This window comes from Primulina eburnea, chromosome 14 (assembly GCF_022965805.1).
Source record: "Primulina eburnea isolate SZY01 chromosome 14, ASM2296580v1, whole genome shotgun sequence".
Lineage (NCBI taxonomy): Eukaryota > Viridiplantae > Streptophyta > Magnoliopsida > Lamiales > Gesneriaceae > Primulina > Primulina eburnea.
In genome coordinates, this window is record NC_133114.1 from 32,067,503 (window position 1) to 32,084,399 (window position 16,897).

The 16,897-nt window shown below is 34.7% G+C and overlaps 3 protein-coding genes and 1 pseudogene across 4 annotated transcripts; 1 reads left to right on the forward strand and 3 right to left on the reverse strand.

The window, feature by feature from the left end:
- Window positions 1-375: 375 nt before the first annotated feature.
- Window positions 376-6,927, reverse strand: LOC140812277 (external alternative NAD(P)H-ubiquinone oxidoreductase B2, mitochondrial-like). 2 transcript variants are annotated; one of them, XM_073170512.1, is made up of 11 exons: window positions 6,747-6,927; window positions 6,534-6,638; window positions 5,168-5,435; window positions 3,503-3,709; window positions 2,991-3,241; window positions 2,354-2,576; window positions 2,138-2,242; window positions 1,296-1,568; window positions 1,078-1,199; window positions 828-947; window positions 376-746 (listed from the first exon to the last, which is right to left on the reverse strand). In XM_073170512.1, exons 2-11 carry the CDS (start codon window positions 6,620-6,622, stop codon window positions 659-661), a joined length of 1,746 nt encoding a protein of 581 aa, XP_073026613.1. In that variant the 5' UTR covers window positions 6,623-6,638; window positions 6,747-6,927; the 3' UTR covers window positions 376-658. The 2 variants fall into 2 exon arrangements, with proteins under 2 accessions (XP_073026613.1, XP_073026614.1); XM_073170513.1 differs by having other exon boundaries at window positions 6,534-6,655.
- A 575-nt stretch (window positions 6,928-7,502) lies between these two features.
- On the reverse strand, window positions 7,503-9,017 carry LOC140812117 (F-box protein At1g61340-like). The gene is made up of 3 exons (XM_073170320.1): window positions 8,377-9,017; window positions 8,077-8,151; window positions 7,503-7,969 (listed from the first exon to the last, which is right to left on the reverse strand). Exons 1-3 carry the CDS (start codon window positions 8,605-8,607, stop codon window positions 7,718-7,720), a joined length of 558 nt encoding a protein of 185 aa, XP_073026421.1. The 5' UTR covers window positions 8,608-9,017; the 3' UTR covers window positions 7,503-7,717.
- A 296-nt stretch (window positions 9,018-9,313) lies between these two features.
- Window positions 9,314-10,831, reverse strand: LOC140811354 (uncharacterized; annotated as a pseudogene).
- Window positions 10,832-12,974: 2,143 nt separating this feature from the next.
- On the forward strand, window positions 12,975-16,380 carry LOC140812690 (uncharacterized). Its single transcript, XM_073171037.1, has 7 exons — window positions 12,975-13,173; window positions 13,377-13,461; window positions 13,924-14,042; window positions 14,885-15,018; window positions 15,460-15,607; window positions 15,685-15,844; window positions 15,940-16,380. Exons 2-7 carry the CDS (start codon window positions 13,449-13,451, stop codon window positions 16,029-16,031), a joined length of 666 nt encoding a protein of 221 aa, XP_073027138.1. The 5' UTR covers window positions 12,975-13,173; window positions 13,377-13,448; the 3' UTR covers window positions 16,032-16,380.
- Window positions 16,381-16,897: the final 517 nt, after the last annotated feature.

A 16,897-nucleotide genomic window follows, 5' to 3' on the forward strand; every position in this document is an offset into this window, starting at 1 on the left:
GATTTTTAGGCGTGATGGCCATGTTGGTACATATTTAGCTAGCTTTAGTGCTTTACGAATGAAGAAGTCATATTGATTTCTTTCGTGAGAATTTTTTTTAAAAACATTGGCTAATAATCTAATGCTTCCTAATTTTTCCAAGAAAATGGATATGTAATTTATTTTTAATTTTTTTATTCGTATTAAATTACACTCTTACAATAAATAATAACAAGAGCTTAATTTATTCCACACGGCTTGCAATTTAGTGCGGGGAGCATAAATAAGGATGGAATGTGTACCGGTTTATTATATCACCCTTTATGGTGCTTGGAGTGAATGCAACTTGATGAGTTTATCTTGAAGACTTCAACTACAATATAATTTCAAGATTCATACAGGCATATTTTTCACTCTTCCATTCACAGAGGGGGGGAAAGAGTACTAGATCAAGAGCTACAAGCACGTAGAGAATGATCTCTAGTTTTAAACATGGAAAATCCTGGATCGAAATAATTGATACAAACGCTCGCATCTAGAAGGCCTTCACCCGACATCCGCAAAAATATTATTGACAATTAAAGATTGTAACGATTTAAAATATGCGGCGCATGCCATGGGTTTGGAAAGAAACACATGCCATATGGTCCTTGAAACAAATTTAGAACCTGTGCCAGCTTTAAATGCAGCTCGAGTCTCGTCCAAAAATGAAACGCCTTCCCCAGTCTGATATGACCAATGCTCTAGTTCGCCAACTGACTAGTTTGCTGCATAAACGTACTTCGTTTTATTGTTCACTTTTTTCACAGGTAACCTAATATTTCAGTAAAACGAAGTAGAAAACTCACCTTGCATAAACAGAATACCATAGCCATTGAGTACTGTAACCAATTGAAACCCAATCTCCAGGAAGCTGGGCCGCAGTCTGCTCCCCTCCCAAAGGAGCAAATTGTCCAAAATGCTTGTACCTTCAACAATATCCAGGTATTAGGAAGAAAGCAATACATAAAACTATGTGATCATATGGTAAGGCCGTTACGCTCTAACTGAATAGCCATTTGTTGGTCAACCTTCAAAGGATATTGAGTCAGGTCATACCTGAAGGGGCGGAAACGGTGCCGTCCTTCACCCCTGAAGCGAATCGGACCTTCAGGACTTTTCTCACACTTCTCCATGCGGTTGAAGCAATCAGAAAGATAGGAACCCTGCTGTGCCGCAACCTGCAATGACATCAAGAAAGCATCACAGTTATAGCAGCATATGCATCCATCTAATTGCTTTAAAAATCCAGCCATAACGTAGCATATGAACAAAACCTGAGCAGTTGCTGGAAGATTCTTCATTTGAGAATCCACCTGAGAAAATGCTAACTTTAACTCTTCAAGGTTTATTTCAACTGATTCCTTAACAGCGTCCCCTTTTGAATCTTTCAGCAGATCAACCAAAGTATACATTTGTTTGCTTTTCAAATAAAGTCCTACTTGAGGGTATCTTTCACATACATCGTCAAGGACTTCATGGAATTCCTTAACTGTCAGTGTGCCAGAGTTGTCTGTATCCGCTTTATGGAATATAGCCCAGATATCTTCCTAAAAAGATAAAGAGATGGGTTTAAGATAAAAGGAAAATAATCTATTAGAACAGTAAAATCAATTATTTTAGCTTAGCTGACACAAAAAAGCCAATGCATGAGATAAACTCGATTTACCAGAAAAATTTCCGATTATTATTGGGTCACATAAGCATCACTAAACAATCATCTTGACATATGAACAGTTATTCTTATATATGTGATGCATGGTAGTCTGAAACTGGAGCCAACACATCTTCATTCAGCTCCACAAACTATTATTGTTTGTTACTGGATGCTTGTCTTGTAACCGAACTTCAACTTTCAAGACACTAAATTTGAAACATATTCATGTATTTTCCCAGTTACGGAATGAGCTAAAAGCCTCGATCATATTCACTCCTCAAAACAGTCTTGAAGGAATTAAATGGACACAAGTGGAAAGCCAACTCAGGTCATTCAGAGCATGAGAAAAACACACTCCATAATGTGATTTGCAAAATAAGATAACGGAATATAAATATGCCACCAAAACAAAATACTGCACGGCAAGTCAATCAAAAGAATAAACTGATAGATAATAGATACCATGACTTTGCGCTGATTGATTGTGGCACAATCTCCAAGAGCATATATGTTGTCACATCCTTCTACTCTTAGCCACTCATCAGTTGCTAGTGCACGTCTGTTAGTCTGGGCAAGAAAACAAGGGTTTTCATAGATTTCAACAAAAATAGAGCCAACTCGCAACTAATCATGATAAACATATAATGAAATAGACACCAATTTTCAATACAAATTTACCTGACCAATTTGCTTCATAAAATCCATGATAACAGGGCGGGTTCCAATACCAGTTGACCAGACAACCATGCCATAAGGTATAGTGGATACTGACCCACCATTCTTAACTTCTTTAGTGGTAATTTCTTTATCTGATACACTCACAACCATTGCCCCAGTTTTCAAATTGATACCATCTCTCTGAAATTTTTCCTCAGCAAAAGCCGTAATTCTTTTGTCAAACCTGAGAATAATGTGGTATAAATGCTGCTAAGCTTGAATAAAAAATCATGGTCCAACAAAGTTGCCACAGAAAAAATAGCTTCATTCACCAATGTGCAAGTTTTCGAACTCAAGGGAGTTCAATGTTTCGGGCAGAAACATCAATGCAAATTGGATAGAGAGTCAGTTTTGATCACATCAACATGGGTAGCAGTAGATTTGACAGTGGATAACTGAGAAGTGAACTCTGTTCAAGACAACTACTGGTTAAAATCTATAATTGACGTTCAAATTTGCCCATTTATTGATCTACCTTGGCCCATCAAATTTATGCATTAAGTTCTTTGAGTTTGTAATGAGGTAGTACAAGCCTCAAGAACAGTCGTGCTACTGTAACGTAAGCACAACTCACCATAACGCTGAAAAAGAAACTTACATGTTTAAAATATGATCTGTAGCTTCAAGAAGTGTTATCTGAACTGCATCTTTAAGCTTCGGATATAGTTTCACTAGATCTTCAGTGACATAATCATGAAGCTCTGCTGCAAACTCCACACCTGTTGGACCTCCACCAACAACAACAAAATGCAGAATTTTCTTTCTTTCTTCATCACTTAGATTAGGCAAACTAGCCCTTTCAAAGCAATCCACAATGGTCCTACGAATCTTTTGAGCATCTTCTATTTCCTGCATGAGAAGCAGTTTCAAGAACTAAGTTTGCAAGGATAAAGGTGCTGTGTATAACAATCTTCATACTCATAAGCCGGGGAAGTCCAATCGCATGTATTTCTATGCACCATAGTGGTATGACTAGGTTCCATTTGTGTCAAGGGCTAAAAAACTAAACTTAAATTTATCAATCTAAACAAAAGAGGGGAAAATCAATTCATGTGCATGACAGAAGGATTATCATAGACATAGCAGTAGGTAAGAGTAACTGGATGTTACCTTTAAAAAGTGGCAATTTTCGGCCACACCAGGGATGTTGAACGTATTCACACGGGCTCCGATGGAAATCACAAGGTAGTCATAGTCCACAACAATTTCTTCAGTCTCGTTTTGATTGCCAGACAAACTAGATCGACAATAAACTTTCTTATTTTCTGCATCAATCTTGTAGCACTCTGCTTCCCAATAATGAACATCTACATTTTTCTGCCAAAACATAATTTACATAAAGCAATGATTAAATGCTAAATCATTATAATAACTTAAAGTGCCATTAGCTATGCCACTAAAATTTTTCACTTCAAGCAACCGCCTACCAGCAACAAAAATATCAGAGGTGGAACTTCGTAATGTTCATAGCTTGACTTAACCATGTGGCATAAAAGGAAACTAAAGATAATTCATTAATTCGAACTAGGTGCTCGACTAGGAATTTCAATTTGGGGGTGAAATTGATTTTTTTAAATAATTAATTATAAAAGAAAAATAAAATATAAATATATTACATGACATGACATTAACCCACAAAATAATAAAATTTACCATAGTTGAGCAAATATTCTGATAAATGTTGCTTCTAAGAAACAATATTATTTAATTTAATAAAATGCAATATTTCATCCTTAACATTTTGTTGGTGCATAGCAATCAAGCCTAAGAAAAACGACTATGAATAGCACTTTAATCATTGCAATGCAATGAGTAATATAGAAATTAAGCGTTGCAAAAGATGATATAAAAGAATTATTAAATAACCTATTTATCATATTTCTGCATTTTACTCACATATACTATGTTGCCCAATTGTTGCTAATAAATACTCAAATCAATTAAGAAAACACAATTATATTTCTTAACATAACATTAACTTCTAATCATTCCAAATATCTTACCCATCAACTAAAAACATGATGTACCACCACACATATGTTACATAGAGCTAAATCACCATCATATTATGGAAAACACAAATATATTATAGAAAAGAAAGGGATAAATATAAAATCTATGATAAAATAATTACAAACATTTTAATAAAATAACAAAATATCTTATATTGCATTCTCAAGTGGATAGATGGCGAAATGTTTTAAACACAAAAAGAAATGAAGTATTGAAAAGGGTAGAAAAAGATAGACAAACTGAAAATGACAAAAGAATAGCGAGAGATGAAGAGGAGACTCAACTGTGGGCATTGGGTACGAGATGGGTATTCAGATTGTATGGAATTCAGACTTGTGGAAATTAGCTTAGTGGAATAACAAAAGAGAATTTTAAAGAACTTGGAGGGATAATTATTCATTCTGGGGAGGAAAATCTTATATTCTAAAAAATAATACACAAAATTTAGACTTCCATAAAATATAGGGAGGCCACTTGTAACCTCCCACCTTCCCTCCATCTCTTATTCGAAGAATGAGAAACAAGATATATATTACAATGGCGTATAATAGAGCCATTAATTACGAACCCAAAGAAGGAAAAAACACAACGGAGAACCTGATACTTTGATCAACTGCTTCCAACATAAAATTAAGGCGCTTCTCACTTGAAACTGAGTTCAGTAAAATGGAAAATACAGGTATTTGAAGGAAAATGATAAAAAGAATTTATGCTTCAGGAGAAAAAGAAAATGGATTGTAGGGCCTCTGTTATTATACTGACCTTTCTCACAATGTTGCGAATTGGTTCAACAATGCTGCGAGGTTCCACAGTGCCACATGTAACGCTAGGTAGCAATGGGGTGAATGCAAAATAGTTACGGGGGGATATCACCTGAACATCATACGAGGGGTCTTTAAGGTACTTCAAAAAACTTGTTCCAGCCCACCCAGTTCCAAGAACTACCACTCTCTTTTTCTTGCTATCATTCTCAGTTGAGTTGATAATATTCCCTGCATTAGCATCAGAATATGCCACAAGGCCCCCACCACTGCAAATGAGTTCAAACAAATGGAATGCTACTAAGTCTCCAAACGATCTCTATTCAAATCAATGTGAACAGGTTCTAGTTCTCCTTAAAATTTTAACTGTGTGTCAGGTACAATTCAACTTATTTTCTTTTAAAAATTTATTGCAATTTGTAGGTATTAAGATGTTCAGTTATGGCAACAATTATGAGACTGTACCAGCAAAAAGTGCTGTCCAAATATGTTGTTAACGAGTTTACGTTAAATTGCTGAATATGCATACGCACCACAGCAAGGAAATATCAACTTCTTTCTTTATACCAACATAACTGGTAATCAAGATAAATCTTGATGAGAATATAAACTAATTCATTTATTTGAAAAGGAAGCAACAAAGCTATGTATGCTCCATTAGTCCTGAATTAAGTAATCATTGAACAAATACTTGTGTCTAAATTCCAGAAAATCTCAGGCAACTAAAACTTTTCTTTAAATTGCAATCACTCATCCAGACAATATGATAAGCTTTACTAAGAAACAAAAGGAAACCAAATTTCTTAACAGAAAAATTTGTTGCAGATCAAAGAAGCAAACCATTTATTTCCGTTCTGTACCAACAACTTAGATGAAATATTCTTCTTCGAAAACTAATATATGATTCCCATAAGACAGGCGAGAGGCCATGGGTTCTAAACCCAGTTGTAGCAATCCTTCACAATACTAGAAAAAATAATAACAAATAAAAAAATAGGCGAGAGATGAATTTCCTCATACTGGTCAATGGTCAATTGGTCATGGATCTGTACCAGTTTACCTGCCATTAATGCTCATTAAGTTATGAAAACAACAACCTATTCCATCTCCAATTCAACCGTAAGAAACAAAACACCTCAGTCCATTAGCTGTTAACTCGATTTCATTCATTGTGCAGCGACCAAAATTGTGCTACCAAACCATCTATCACAGCTTAAACATGGTCAATCTAACCAAAATAAAACTTTTCTAATCGAAGAAAAAAAGTAACGATAAAAAGGAAGACAAATCAGAAAGGATTTTAACATCACCAAGTTCAGCAAAAAAAAAAAAAGAACAATTGAGACAAATAACAGATCAGCGAACACCTGACGGTGAAAACAATCAACATCTTAGCCAGCGAAGAATTATCACGGAAAGTTCTAGAAAACTTCTGAAACACCGTCATTTTCTGCATTTTTTGCTCGTTTAACCTGAGATCACCAGAGAACTAAAAAACGATAAAAAGAATCAAGTAATCTAACACTCCAAAAAATCACATGATTTCATATATGTACTAGGACAGGAAAGAGGAAGTTTACTTAGAGAAAGGAATAGTGTGCGCTAATTTCTGAGTTCTCGTTTCTTCTTTGGGGGGTTTGAACGAAGACGAAATGACGGACTTCCCAAATACGTGGGTAAACGTGGTTGTGTGCGCTGTAATCGAACATTGAGTTTAGCTTTGCCTGACTTGGCGCACAAGAAGCAACACGTGTTTTCTCTCTTTTCGTGACTCGGGGATTTGATTCAGGATCCACATCTGATTTATTTTTGGTCCACCAAAATTATTAGATGTATATTTTTGTTTATAAAAAACAAGATCGAGTAGAGTGTATATATATATATATATTTTAGGTGAATTTATGGTGGAAGGAGGTTTGTTGGGGAAATTAATACCTACGTTTGCATTTAAATTTAAAAATGAATTTTTTTTCCTTACATGATGTTCATTGAAAAAAAAAAGAAATTGATTGTTTTTTTAAAAGAAGACGGACCAATCATGCACATGCACCGTCACGTAGACGGTACTCATGATACCCTGCACACCTGGTGTGTAGGGTAACAAATTCGTCATGTTACATATAGTGGATAATAATCATAGCGAAAAAGAATGAACTCTTAAACAGTGAAGAAATTTTATATCATTGGATCGGCTCACATTAATTACACCAGCAGCAACATGTATGAGAGCTTGAAAACAAGAATAGGTCTTTCGACGGTAGCATCAAGTAATCATACATGAAAAAGAAATGGTGGAGATTTAGCAATTGAACGGCAAACAATCAGAACAAAAGATAAAGAATTGGAGAATTGACTTCCTTATTGCTCGACTCGAATTACCAAGAACTCCATATTTTTTCATAAAAAAGAACCCAAGAAATCTACACTTCTCCTATTACTCTTCTCTGCTATTAATTTACAAACCAAACAAGCCACCTTTGTATTCAACTAGAAGGGTTGAAGATAAAGCGGCTTGAAGCTACTAATGTCACAACAAACAAAAGAAAACTCTTCACATTGCCAGTTCGATTCCCATAAATAGTTCTCTCTGAGCAAATCCATCTTCATGACCAGTAGAAGGAAACAGGGCAACTGAAATATCTTCAAGTTTCTTCTTGCTTAATCTAAAACGTGGAACCCTCGACTGCTTTGGAGCATTTGGGGCTTCAACCTCGTTGAAATCCTCGGAAGTTCCCATGTTTCGGAATCCAACCGTTTTTCTGGGTGTAGAGTAGGCAAAATGTGACTCCTTTGCTATCAAAGTCTGTTTGGGAAAAGAAAAATAAAGATCAGTTTCAATAGGTCAGCATAAATATTTTAGAGAATGAAGATCAATATTCGAGGTTTCTTTAACGAAGTCAAAGCTTATACCGCTTCTCTGATGGCATTTGACACGAAAAACAGCCTCTTCAAATCATCGTGCTCCACACCACATAGAATCCTAATCTGATTAACAAAACCATAGCTCTTAATTAGCAACACACGACACAACAGAACTTCATCCCAATTCACAAACACCAAGAAACATCACACATTTAATAAATTAATGCTCAAAAAACATGCATATATCACATTCTCAGGACAATTAAAAAAAGTATCATACACACGATCACAAATATCCTCCACAGCATCTAAAACAAGTATCAAATTAAAGATGTAAATTAAACTAACCAGAATTTCCTGAGGCAAGTTTTCAAGTGCAGATTTATCCGTAGAGAGAAATGAATCTTGAAAGCATTGTCTCTTCGGAATGGAAGAACAATCATCGTCATCTCTAAATTCTGTACAAATTTCTGATAAAGCGACCCTTTTTCTCCCAAACGAAGAACTTCTCACCAGCCCCATTCCATAACCTGCACTCGCCCTTTCCATATTTGAACCGCATTTCACCTCTAACGCCATTCAACTCCGCTTCAAAGTTTAAAATCCAATCTATAACAACCAAACCACTGATAACTTCCCCAAATTCGTAACCCTGACAGGAATCGAGCAAATTTACTGAAAATGGCAAGAACCCGAGTACACTACTCTTATACTAGGTTGTGAATCTTTATATATAATGGTAAATAAATCTTAATCAGATGGAGGAAAGTACAAGGAAAAAGGTGCAAATGACTCGGTTTTACGAAGTAGAAATCAAGTTTCTTGTCTCAACCGTCTTATGCATACCAGCCACCCACCCTTGTCTTATATATACGCTCACACCAAGTCAAAGTTTTCTATTGTAAAGAAAATATTTAAATAACATTATCTTTTCCATTTCTGGAATTTTCTGGACTATATATGCGGAGTAGCGAGAGATTTCCGAAGAAAAAATCTTGTGAAAGAAGAGAGAGAGCAAGACTCCATACACGAAGTGCAGGGAAACTAGCCGTTGGCGGAGACACGTGTCGAGTACACAGAGGTTTGAGGAAACAGCATGGGTACTTCGAATGACGTGGCGGGTAGTGGTCGGTCGGTTTTGGAAATCAAAATTTAAATATATTTTGTGATAGATGTGCTGTGCTTTTTTTATCAACAAATGTCTACGATTTTGACAGGTGGCCAAACGAATAATTTGACGGTCTAGATTGATGTGATGTGTGAGATATGATTCTAAATGGGCGGCTCACGGAGAGACTGCTGTCAATTGCGCGTGCCAAATGATTTGCTGAGTCGATGAACGCTGCCATCATTAATCAACACATACTAATAAGAAAAAAAAAAAAATAATAATAATAATAATAATAATATATATATATATATATATATATATATATATATATATATATATATATATATATATATATATATTCCCCCTGCCAGCCATTCCGGTGTTACTGTTAATGAACACATGTCATTCTTTGCTCTAACAATCTCCAGGCTTTGTAAGTATGGGGAATTTATTAAGAATAGCCTGGCCATCGATACATGCAGCTCCTTGAGAGCAAAGCCCTTTATTTTGACAAATCCGAGGAATGGAAATGCTGCGCCAAATTCCTCAAAATTCTTCCTCCCGTAATTTTCCCAAAATAGACTCTCCGCAAAAGCATATTTCCGGAGCTACGAAATAAAGGAGAGAAGAAAAGAAAATCAATTAGAATATTTTGGCATTTCATTTTAGAAAAAAAAGGTAAAAAATTGGGTAAATTTTTTAAATTATTTTCATAACTCACATCAATGAAAAGCCTCTCAACACGCGGGCATTTCTTGAGACAAAGGGCAAAATCAAGAGGGTTGTGTAAGAAAAATGACACATGTTAAAAGAAGTATCGTGTAGGAATTGGCGACGGCTATTACTTACATATTTTGATGAAACTTACGTACGCAACCCTCAACTTTAGAAAACTGAGATATGTACACGTTTCTTCTTCTGAATCTCGGCTCCCGATACACTCATCGATGATATGAGAAAACGCTTATAAATAGAGCGATTGAGATCCTAAGCACACACACCTCATAATAAATACACACCATCTATCAAGAGGGTGGAGTGCTTAGAAGGCTTCAACTGAGAGGAAAAGCAGTGAAATCAAAATTTTCAATGACCGGAGGTAGTATTCGATCTATTTTCGCATATAGTTTTATCATGTTCATGTATACGTAAAAAAACATGATTTTGAGAAAAATCTCTAACAGGTTGACGTGGCTCTCTCCTCCAACAAGCAAGTGAAGTTCTTTTAATTTCCGAAGGTAAAATTCAAATTCCCTAATATATCTATCCACTCTCCTCAGATCTTGCACAAAGTGCCTGAATATCAATTTGGAACACAAATAAAAATAATATAATTTTTTTTATATGAAATCAAACCATTGAATAAATTTATACCTCAAAAATAGTATGGTTCACAACGAGCCTGGTGACTCTAGAAAGATCGATCATCCCATCGTTTCTATGAGGAAGCAACTGGAAAGCTCGACGAGAAGTGATCTCAAAGACCACATCACTCAGATACGGCAGACGACTCTCGAATCTGAACTCGCAAATTTTGCCATGGTAATGAAGTGTATGAAGACTAGTTACCTTAATCCTTACCATCGAAATACCTGTACAATTTTTCACTACCAACACAGTAAACCATTTTAAATCTTTAGCTTAAAGCTTCAAATTATAGAGAATATCGCAGTTTATAAATTCTGAAGTCATAAGCTTTTGACGGACGGAAAATATCACTTGCAATGTAAAGGCAGGGACTGAAACATTTTGCAAAGTTATTTGCCGCAAAGGGCACAAAACCTGTGGCTTAGCTATTAAATCTAGCTAACATTTGTTTAGTTTCAAAATTATTAGCTTCTCGATATTTGAAAGAAAAAAACTAATTAGCATGTGGTTTGCTCGGAAATTTCAATCTAGGTCAGTGATTCCAGATCGAATGGCCTTGCGTACCCAGTATCGCACATGGTCCATTTGACTCGTAGGATCAAGATATAAGCAAAATCGGTACAATCACGAATAAATTTTACAAATTCTTATTTTGAAAATATACTTGCATTCTCTTTTGTGAAGGAGAGATTGAGACTAAATTTCCAAGAATTTACGAATATTTTTGGTAATATAGAAAGGCTAGCTGCCTCGTTGAGTGGCAAATAAGCCAAGATTGATTCAACGATTTCTTCGGGGATGTGATAATATTCGGTTCCCTCGTGGCTTGATGGTGAAAGGAAAGACTATTGGAAAGCTTGAATTTCTGAAAGGACTGTAATGAAATGCAATACTCTCTTTGGTGGGAATACATAGGAGGTAAGACCGCAAGATTAGGGTTTTCAAATTGTAGAAATCATTCAGATTACGATCAATCTCCTCGCCTTCAGGAAAGGTAAAATGAAACTGGTTATTTGCTAGCATAACCTGGTCTAAAATTAAAGATTTCAAAATATAGTATAAATGTAATTATGTGGCGATTGGATCAGTAGGCAAGTTTCTTACGTCGTGACTTGTTAACATCATTTAGACCCGTCACATACTGACATTTATACTATATTTTGAAATCTTTAATTTTTATTTAATTACTAAAACATGACAAAAATAAACAAATGTAGCATAAGTTAGACTCTTGTTACAGAATCAACTCGATCATATAAACCCTAACAAGTCGGTTCATATAAAATCTGTTAACGAATCCGTACTCGTTAGATCCCAAAATTTAATTCTCAAACCTGGTCTAATACCCGTTTTTCATGCTCATACTTGCCCCCAAACAACTCAGATGTGTGTTAGACCTAGATCCGTTGCAGTCCTTAGATGGCGATGGCGCGATGCTCTTATCCATGATAAAATACCAATTACCAATCATCAAAGTTTTTTTTCCTAAAAAATAAAAGTTGATTTTAAGATTACTTTGAATTGTCTAATAAATCTATTATTGATAAATTTATTCAAATATTTATGAATAACTAAACATAATTATATTTTATTATTTACAAAAATGTAGACACGCAGTTTATATTTTGGCAAAAACTTGTGTGAGACGGTCTCACATGAGACTCACTCTTATATTTTATATTAATTTATATTTAATGTTAATTGAATGTTTTATTTTAACTAAGTGTATCAAATGGATAATTATATTTTTGGTCCTGTAAGTTGTATTTATTCTACTTTTGGTAATATTAACAATGAATTTGTATTTTTAATCTTGTAAATTGTATTTTTTTATTTTTTGTTCTACTAAGGTCAATTTGATTTTTGTCTTGTAACTTGTATTTTTTTTTTTCCTTCCATTTTTTGTCATTTTTTTGGCAGGCGGATATTGAAATGAATTTTTGGAAGAAAACTTCCATATATGTTGTGGTTATTTTAGAATTTTATTTGGAAGGAAAATTGACAGACTCCCATTAAAAAGAAGACAAAAAATGAAAAAAAAACACGCGAGTTACAAGAACACAATTGAATATGTACCGTTAACATGACTAACAATAAAACAAAGATGCAAGTTACACAATAAACATGAAATTTCATTTTAACAAGACAAAAAAAAACATATAATTTCCGAGATTAAAATGCAAATTCATTGTTAATAGGACAAAAATAGAAAACATAAATTATGTGACCAAAAACTTAATTTTTCTTAAATGAAATAATAAATAATATTCATATTTTTTTTACAATTATTCAAAAAGTATTATTTGAGTTGCATCAAATCTGATGAATTGGATACAAGTTTTGTATTCCGTGCAGAAATTATTTTATTTAAAAATAATTAATAGGCTCAAAGAGGGTAATCAGGTAAAATTTGCTGGACAAGGTGTGTATTTGGTATTTATATACATATACATATATATATGAGAAAATAGCGAGAACAGGCAATTGCCCTAAATCCCTGATAACTCTCTCTCTATCTGGTCTCTCTGTGGACTGTTCCTCTCCCTTCACCCTCCCGCTCTCGCGCTTCGTCTGTTAGTCGTACTGGCATATGTTATTTTAATTTGATTTCTTCTCATTCGATCAGTGAATTACTTGAAGAAATCAAGGATCTGTTATCCTGAAAGGTGAGATCTTGGTTTCAAGAAACCGTAATTTATTAGAAGCGAAGCGATTATTACTTTTCTTCTATTATGTTTCTTGAACTTTTGAGTTTGAATACGGGTTTCTCTCGGTTTTGGTGCGTTTTTGCTCTTACAATTGTAATCGATTGATATGTGATTATGAACTCCGGGCCTCCTCTGATTTATTGCAATGGCTAATTTGACAGTTATTTCCCTTTTCAACAAAGGGACTTTCGATATCTGAAGTTATCCACTGGTTGTAGAAGAATCAGACCTTGATGGAGGACTGGGGTAATTTAAGTCGACTCTTATCTGAATGTTCGAAGTTTTTTGGGCCGTTATTTTTCTTGATTATTCCCTTAATTTTCATCTGTGCTTTTTCCTCCCTGAACGTCCCCTCCCACAGAAATTATTTCGGGCGTTTTTATTTAAAATTGGCTTTGGACATCTTTTCCCTAAAACATGTGTAGACAGTAACTTTACATAATCGGAGCTCATTGCAAAGATGTTCTGATCTATAAAGGCTAAATATACTAGAATTTTTTTCTAGACAATATACTTATCTTGCAACTGTAGCAAAATATGTGCATGGGAAAAATGCAAGTATAAGTGCTTATCTGATCAGCTAACTATAAATATATGAGGTCTAACTCCCTTTTTTTGTTCCACATATGGCTTTCTGCTGTGACAACATAAGGTTTAATCTCATTAGTTTTGTTCAAATGAATATGATTGACGATTTTCATCTTTCAGAAGATGAGAATGTTCCAAATCTTCTCAAAAAGGAGCCGCTGAAGAATAACTGGGATGATGAAGATTTGGAAGATGATGACGTGAAGGACTCTTGGGAAGATGATGATAAGCCTGATGTGGTATATATAACTTTTTAATGTGATACGTATCTTAACATTTTTTAAATGTCGATGAAAAGTGACCATATTATGTTATCGTTCGCTCAATTCATGATGTGCTATCTGATACTTCTATATTCATTTTTTTATGTGTGGAAGTATGCATTGTGGAATACCCTTCTGCCATCATCATTGAAGGGTAAGGTCGTGCGATTTGTACTTCTCTATGTAAAAGATGTAAAACATTGTTGGTAAAAAATAGTCATATTATGACGCTATAGTAAAAAGTTAAGGTTTGGTTAGATTTCCTCCTTTTCGGTAAGAACTTTACGTGGAATGTTTTGATTAAATGCAATGGAATAATGTTAAAGGGAACTTTGTTAATTCCTGTCTTCGGGGAGTGTTTAATATGCAATGGATTATGGAACAATATTTAAAGTGCACTTTTTTACTTCCTGTCATTTCGTATGTTATGATCTTGTTTCAAAGATAACATCTCTCGATGCCAACCAGTGACTTCAGATACTTCATTTAGGTATACTTTTTTATGGCATTTTACTTTGATTTATGATTGTCAAATTGATTGGTCTCTCAATGTGTTTCTGTCCAGTGTTTCTGTCCAATGTCAAAGATGTGCTCTTTGTCTCCCGTTGTATTTGCTTGATTAGAAACTTTATTTCTGTTGGATATAACATTCGTGGGGTCATTTTTTTATATAATGTCATATATATTTTTACTTTGTTGTAAATCATTTGAGAGGATACATAAGAATGTAAAGTTCTCATGGTATTCAATAATTTTTAGTGAATGTTTGATGTATTGACCCATTGAATTGGATTCCCTTTCGCTGAACGATTTTTCAGGCACCTAAAGCTGAGCCTACTCCTGAAAAGGTTCCTAAGAAGGCTGCGGCGAAGTTGGATGAAAAGAAAGGGAAAGTTGTTGAAACCGCAAAGGAATCCTTAGATCCTATAGAAGAAAAATTTCGCCAGCAGAGGTATGATTTTTCTTGTTCAGTATTGCAAGATGCCATCCTTTATTAAATCATCATCATTTGTAAGTTTTTTGTTAACTAATGTCAACATTGGGGTGCAGCAAATTAAGCAGAACAGTTATCTTATTATTTCTGTTTCATTACATGTTACTCTAGTTCAATTGCCTGTCAGGCTCAATCAATGCCATTTCTTTTCATGTCTACTCAGTTGGAGCTTGGGTTGTTAACATGCCTGACCTTCAATTGATCTGTCCACTTTGAATCAGTTCACCCCTGAAGATTTTCATCATCTGCTGCATATATCATTTCTTACAGTTATATGTCATTCATTTAATTAATGCTTGTTTCCTTTACTATTGGAACTGAAGGCACGTGTATTGATATAGTTTGCGGTAACCTTTGTAAAATATCTATAATTAAAAATGGATGTTAAGGTTTTCACAGACTTGTTGAAGAAGCTGATTACAAGTCCACGGCAGAGTTATTTGCCAAAAAGGGTGATGACAAAACACTTGAGAATTTTATCCCCAAAAGCGAAAGTGACTTCTCAGAATATGCAGAGCTGATATCTCATACACTTCGTCCATACGAGGTTTGTGATGTTTGCTTCATCCCTTTTCATTGATTTGCTATTTCAGAATTATAATCGTGTATTTTCTCATACATCAGAAAAGTTATCATTATATCGGATTGCTTAAAGCTGTGATGAGATTGTCGATGACATCTTTGAAAGGCGCAGATGCCAAGGAAGTTGCGTCTTCGGTTACAGCAATCGCAAATGAAAAAATTAAAGCAGAAAAAGAAGCTAATGCTGGCAAAAAGAAGACAGGTATATCGAATTTCTATAGTTTGATTCTAATATTATCATGATCTATAATCTGATCGTCTCTTACTCTCTTTTAACAAGTATTCTCTTGTTTATAGCTGGGAAGAAGAAACAGCTGCATGTTGGCAAAACAGATGATGAGGTGGTCGTTGATGGTTTTGATGAGTACGATGACTACGATTTTATGTGAGTAGGCTGTTATTCCCATACAGGAATCCGGGTAAAAACATTTTCATTACGAAAGGTGTCAGACAAACACATAGATGATTCCGCAGTCGACGGCTGTCCCTAATCCAGGAATGTTTCGAGTGTGTTGAACTTTTTTCCTTTCTTGATGCACTAATAAGCATGTTTAGAATGTCTGGTTGGAGATTCATATTAATTTTTCTTTTTTGGGTTTTTGGCTCATCGAATACCAAAGATTTTTGCTTGATCTTCGATTTTTTAGTACCAAAGAGTGTCGAGTGTCTTGGCCAGATCCCTGTTTTTTCTTGCAACCAGAGAAATGTTGAGGACTTTTGGGGATGTTTTTTTAAGAACTGTCTTATTGGAGCACGGATCACCTACTGCATTCGACGATACAATTATTACCTGTTTTTACACAAATATATAAAACAGAATACTCCGCATTCCACAATCATAACCATCTTTTGGGTGTGCATTTATTTGTAGACAGTGAATTTTTTAAAAATTTGTTCAGAAGTAAAAACGATTGTTATATTTTCGTGTGAAAATAGTATTTAGAAGCAGAAGTTCTAAGAAGCAATATTTTTAGCTTTCTGGTCTCTTTAGAGAGTCTGATAAATTAATATTTTGTAACAATTGTTTTTCACACAATTATCTTTTCTACAGAGTTTCTCCGTCGAAATGAAAATATATTTATCTTTCTAATCCAAATTTTTTATTAAAATATTAATAACGGGCTTTAAGATGAGTGTAGAAAGGCCCATCTCATTTCTTCTTATAGGCTTCGGCCCAACTGTTCCCTAAGCCCAGAAATTGAGCCACTATTAAACCCTTTTAGTTTCTGACATTTCAATTTCAAATCATAGGATG

Coding starts and splice junctions, on each gene's coding strand:
- LOC140812690 (XM_073171037.1), top strand. Junction 15,019..15,459: donor GAAAAATTTCGCCAGCAGAG/GTATGATTTTTC, acceptor AGGTTTTCACAG/ACTTGTTGAAGAAGCTGATT. Junction 15,608..15,684: donor ATACACTTCGTCCATACGAG/GTTTGTGATGTT, acceptor CTCATACATCAG/AAAAGTTATCATTATATCGG.
- LOC140812277 (XM_073170512.1), bottom strand. CDS start 6,622: ATGCAGAAAATGACGGTGTTTCAGAAGTTTTCTAGAACTTTCCGTGAT. Junction 3,710..5,167: donor TTCGCAACATTGTGAGAAAG/GTCAGTATAATA, acceptor ATGTTTTGGCAG/AAAAATGTAGATGTTCATTA. Junction 2,577..2,990: donor ACAGATCATATTTTAAACAT/GTAAGTTTCTTT, acceptor CATTATTCTCAG/GTTTGACAAAAGAATTACGG.
- LOC140812117 (XM_073170320.1), bottom strand. CDS start 8,607: ATGGCGTTAGAGGTGAAATGCGGTTCAAATATGGAAAGGGCGAGTGCA. Junction 8,152..8,376: donor ACTTGCCTCAGGAAATTCTG/GTTAGTTTAATT, acceptor TTTGTTAATCAG/ATTAGGATTCTATGTGGTGT. Junction 7,970..8,076: donor CAAATGCCATCAGAGAAGCG/GTATAAGCTTTG, acceptor TTTCCCAAACAG/ACTTTGATAGCAAAGGAGTC.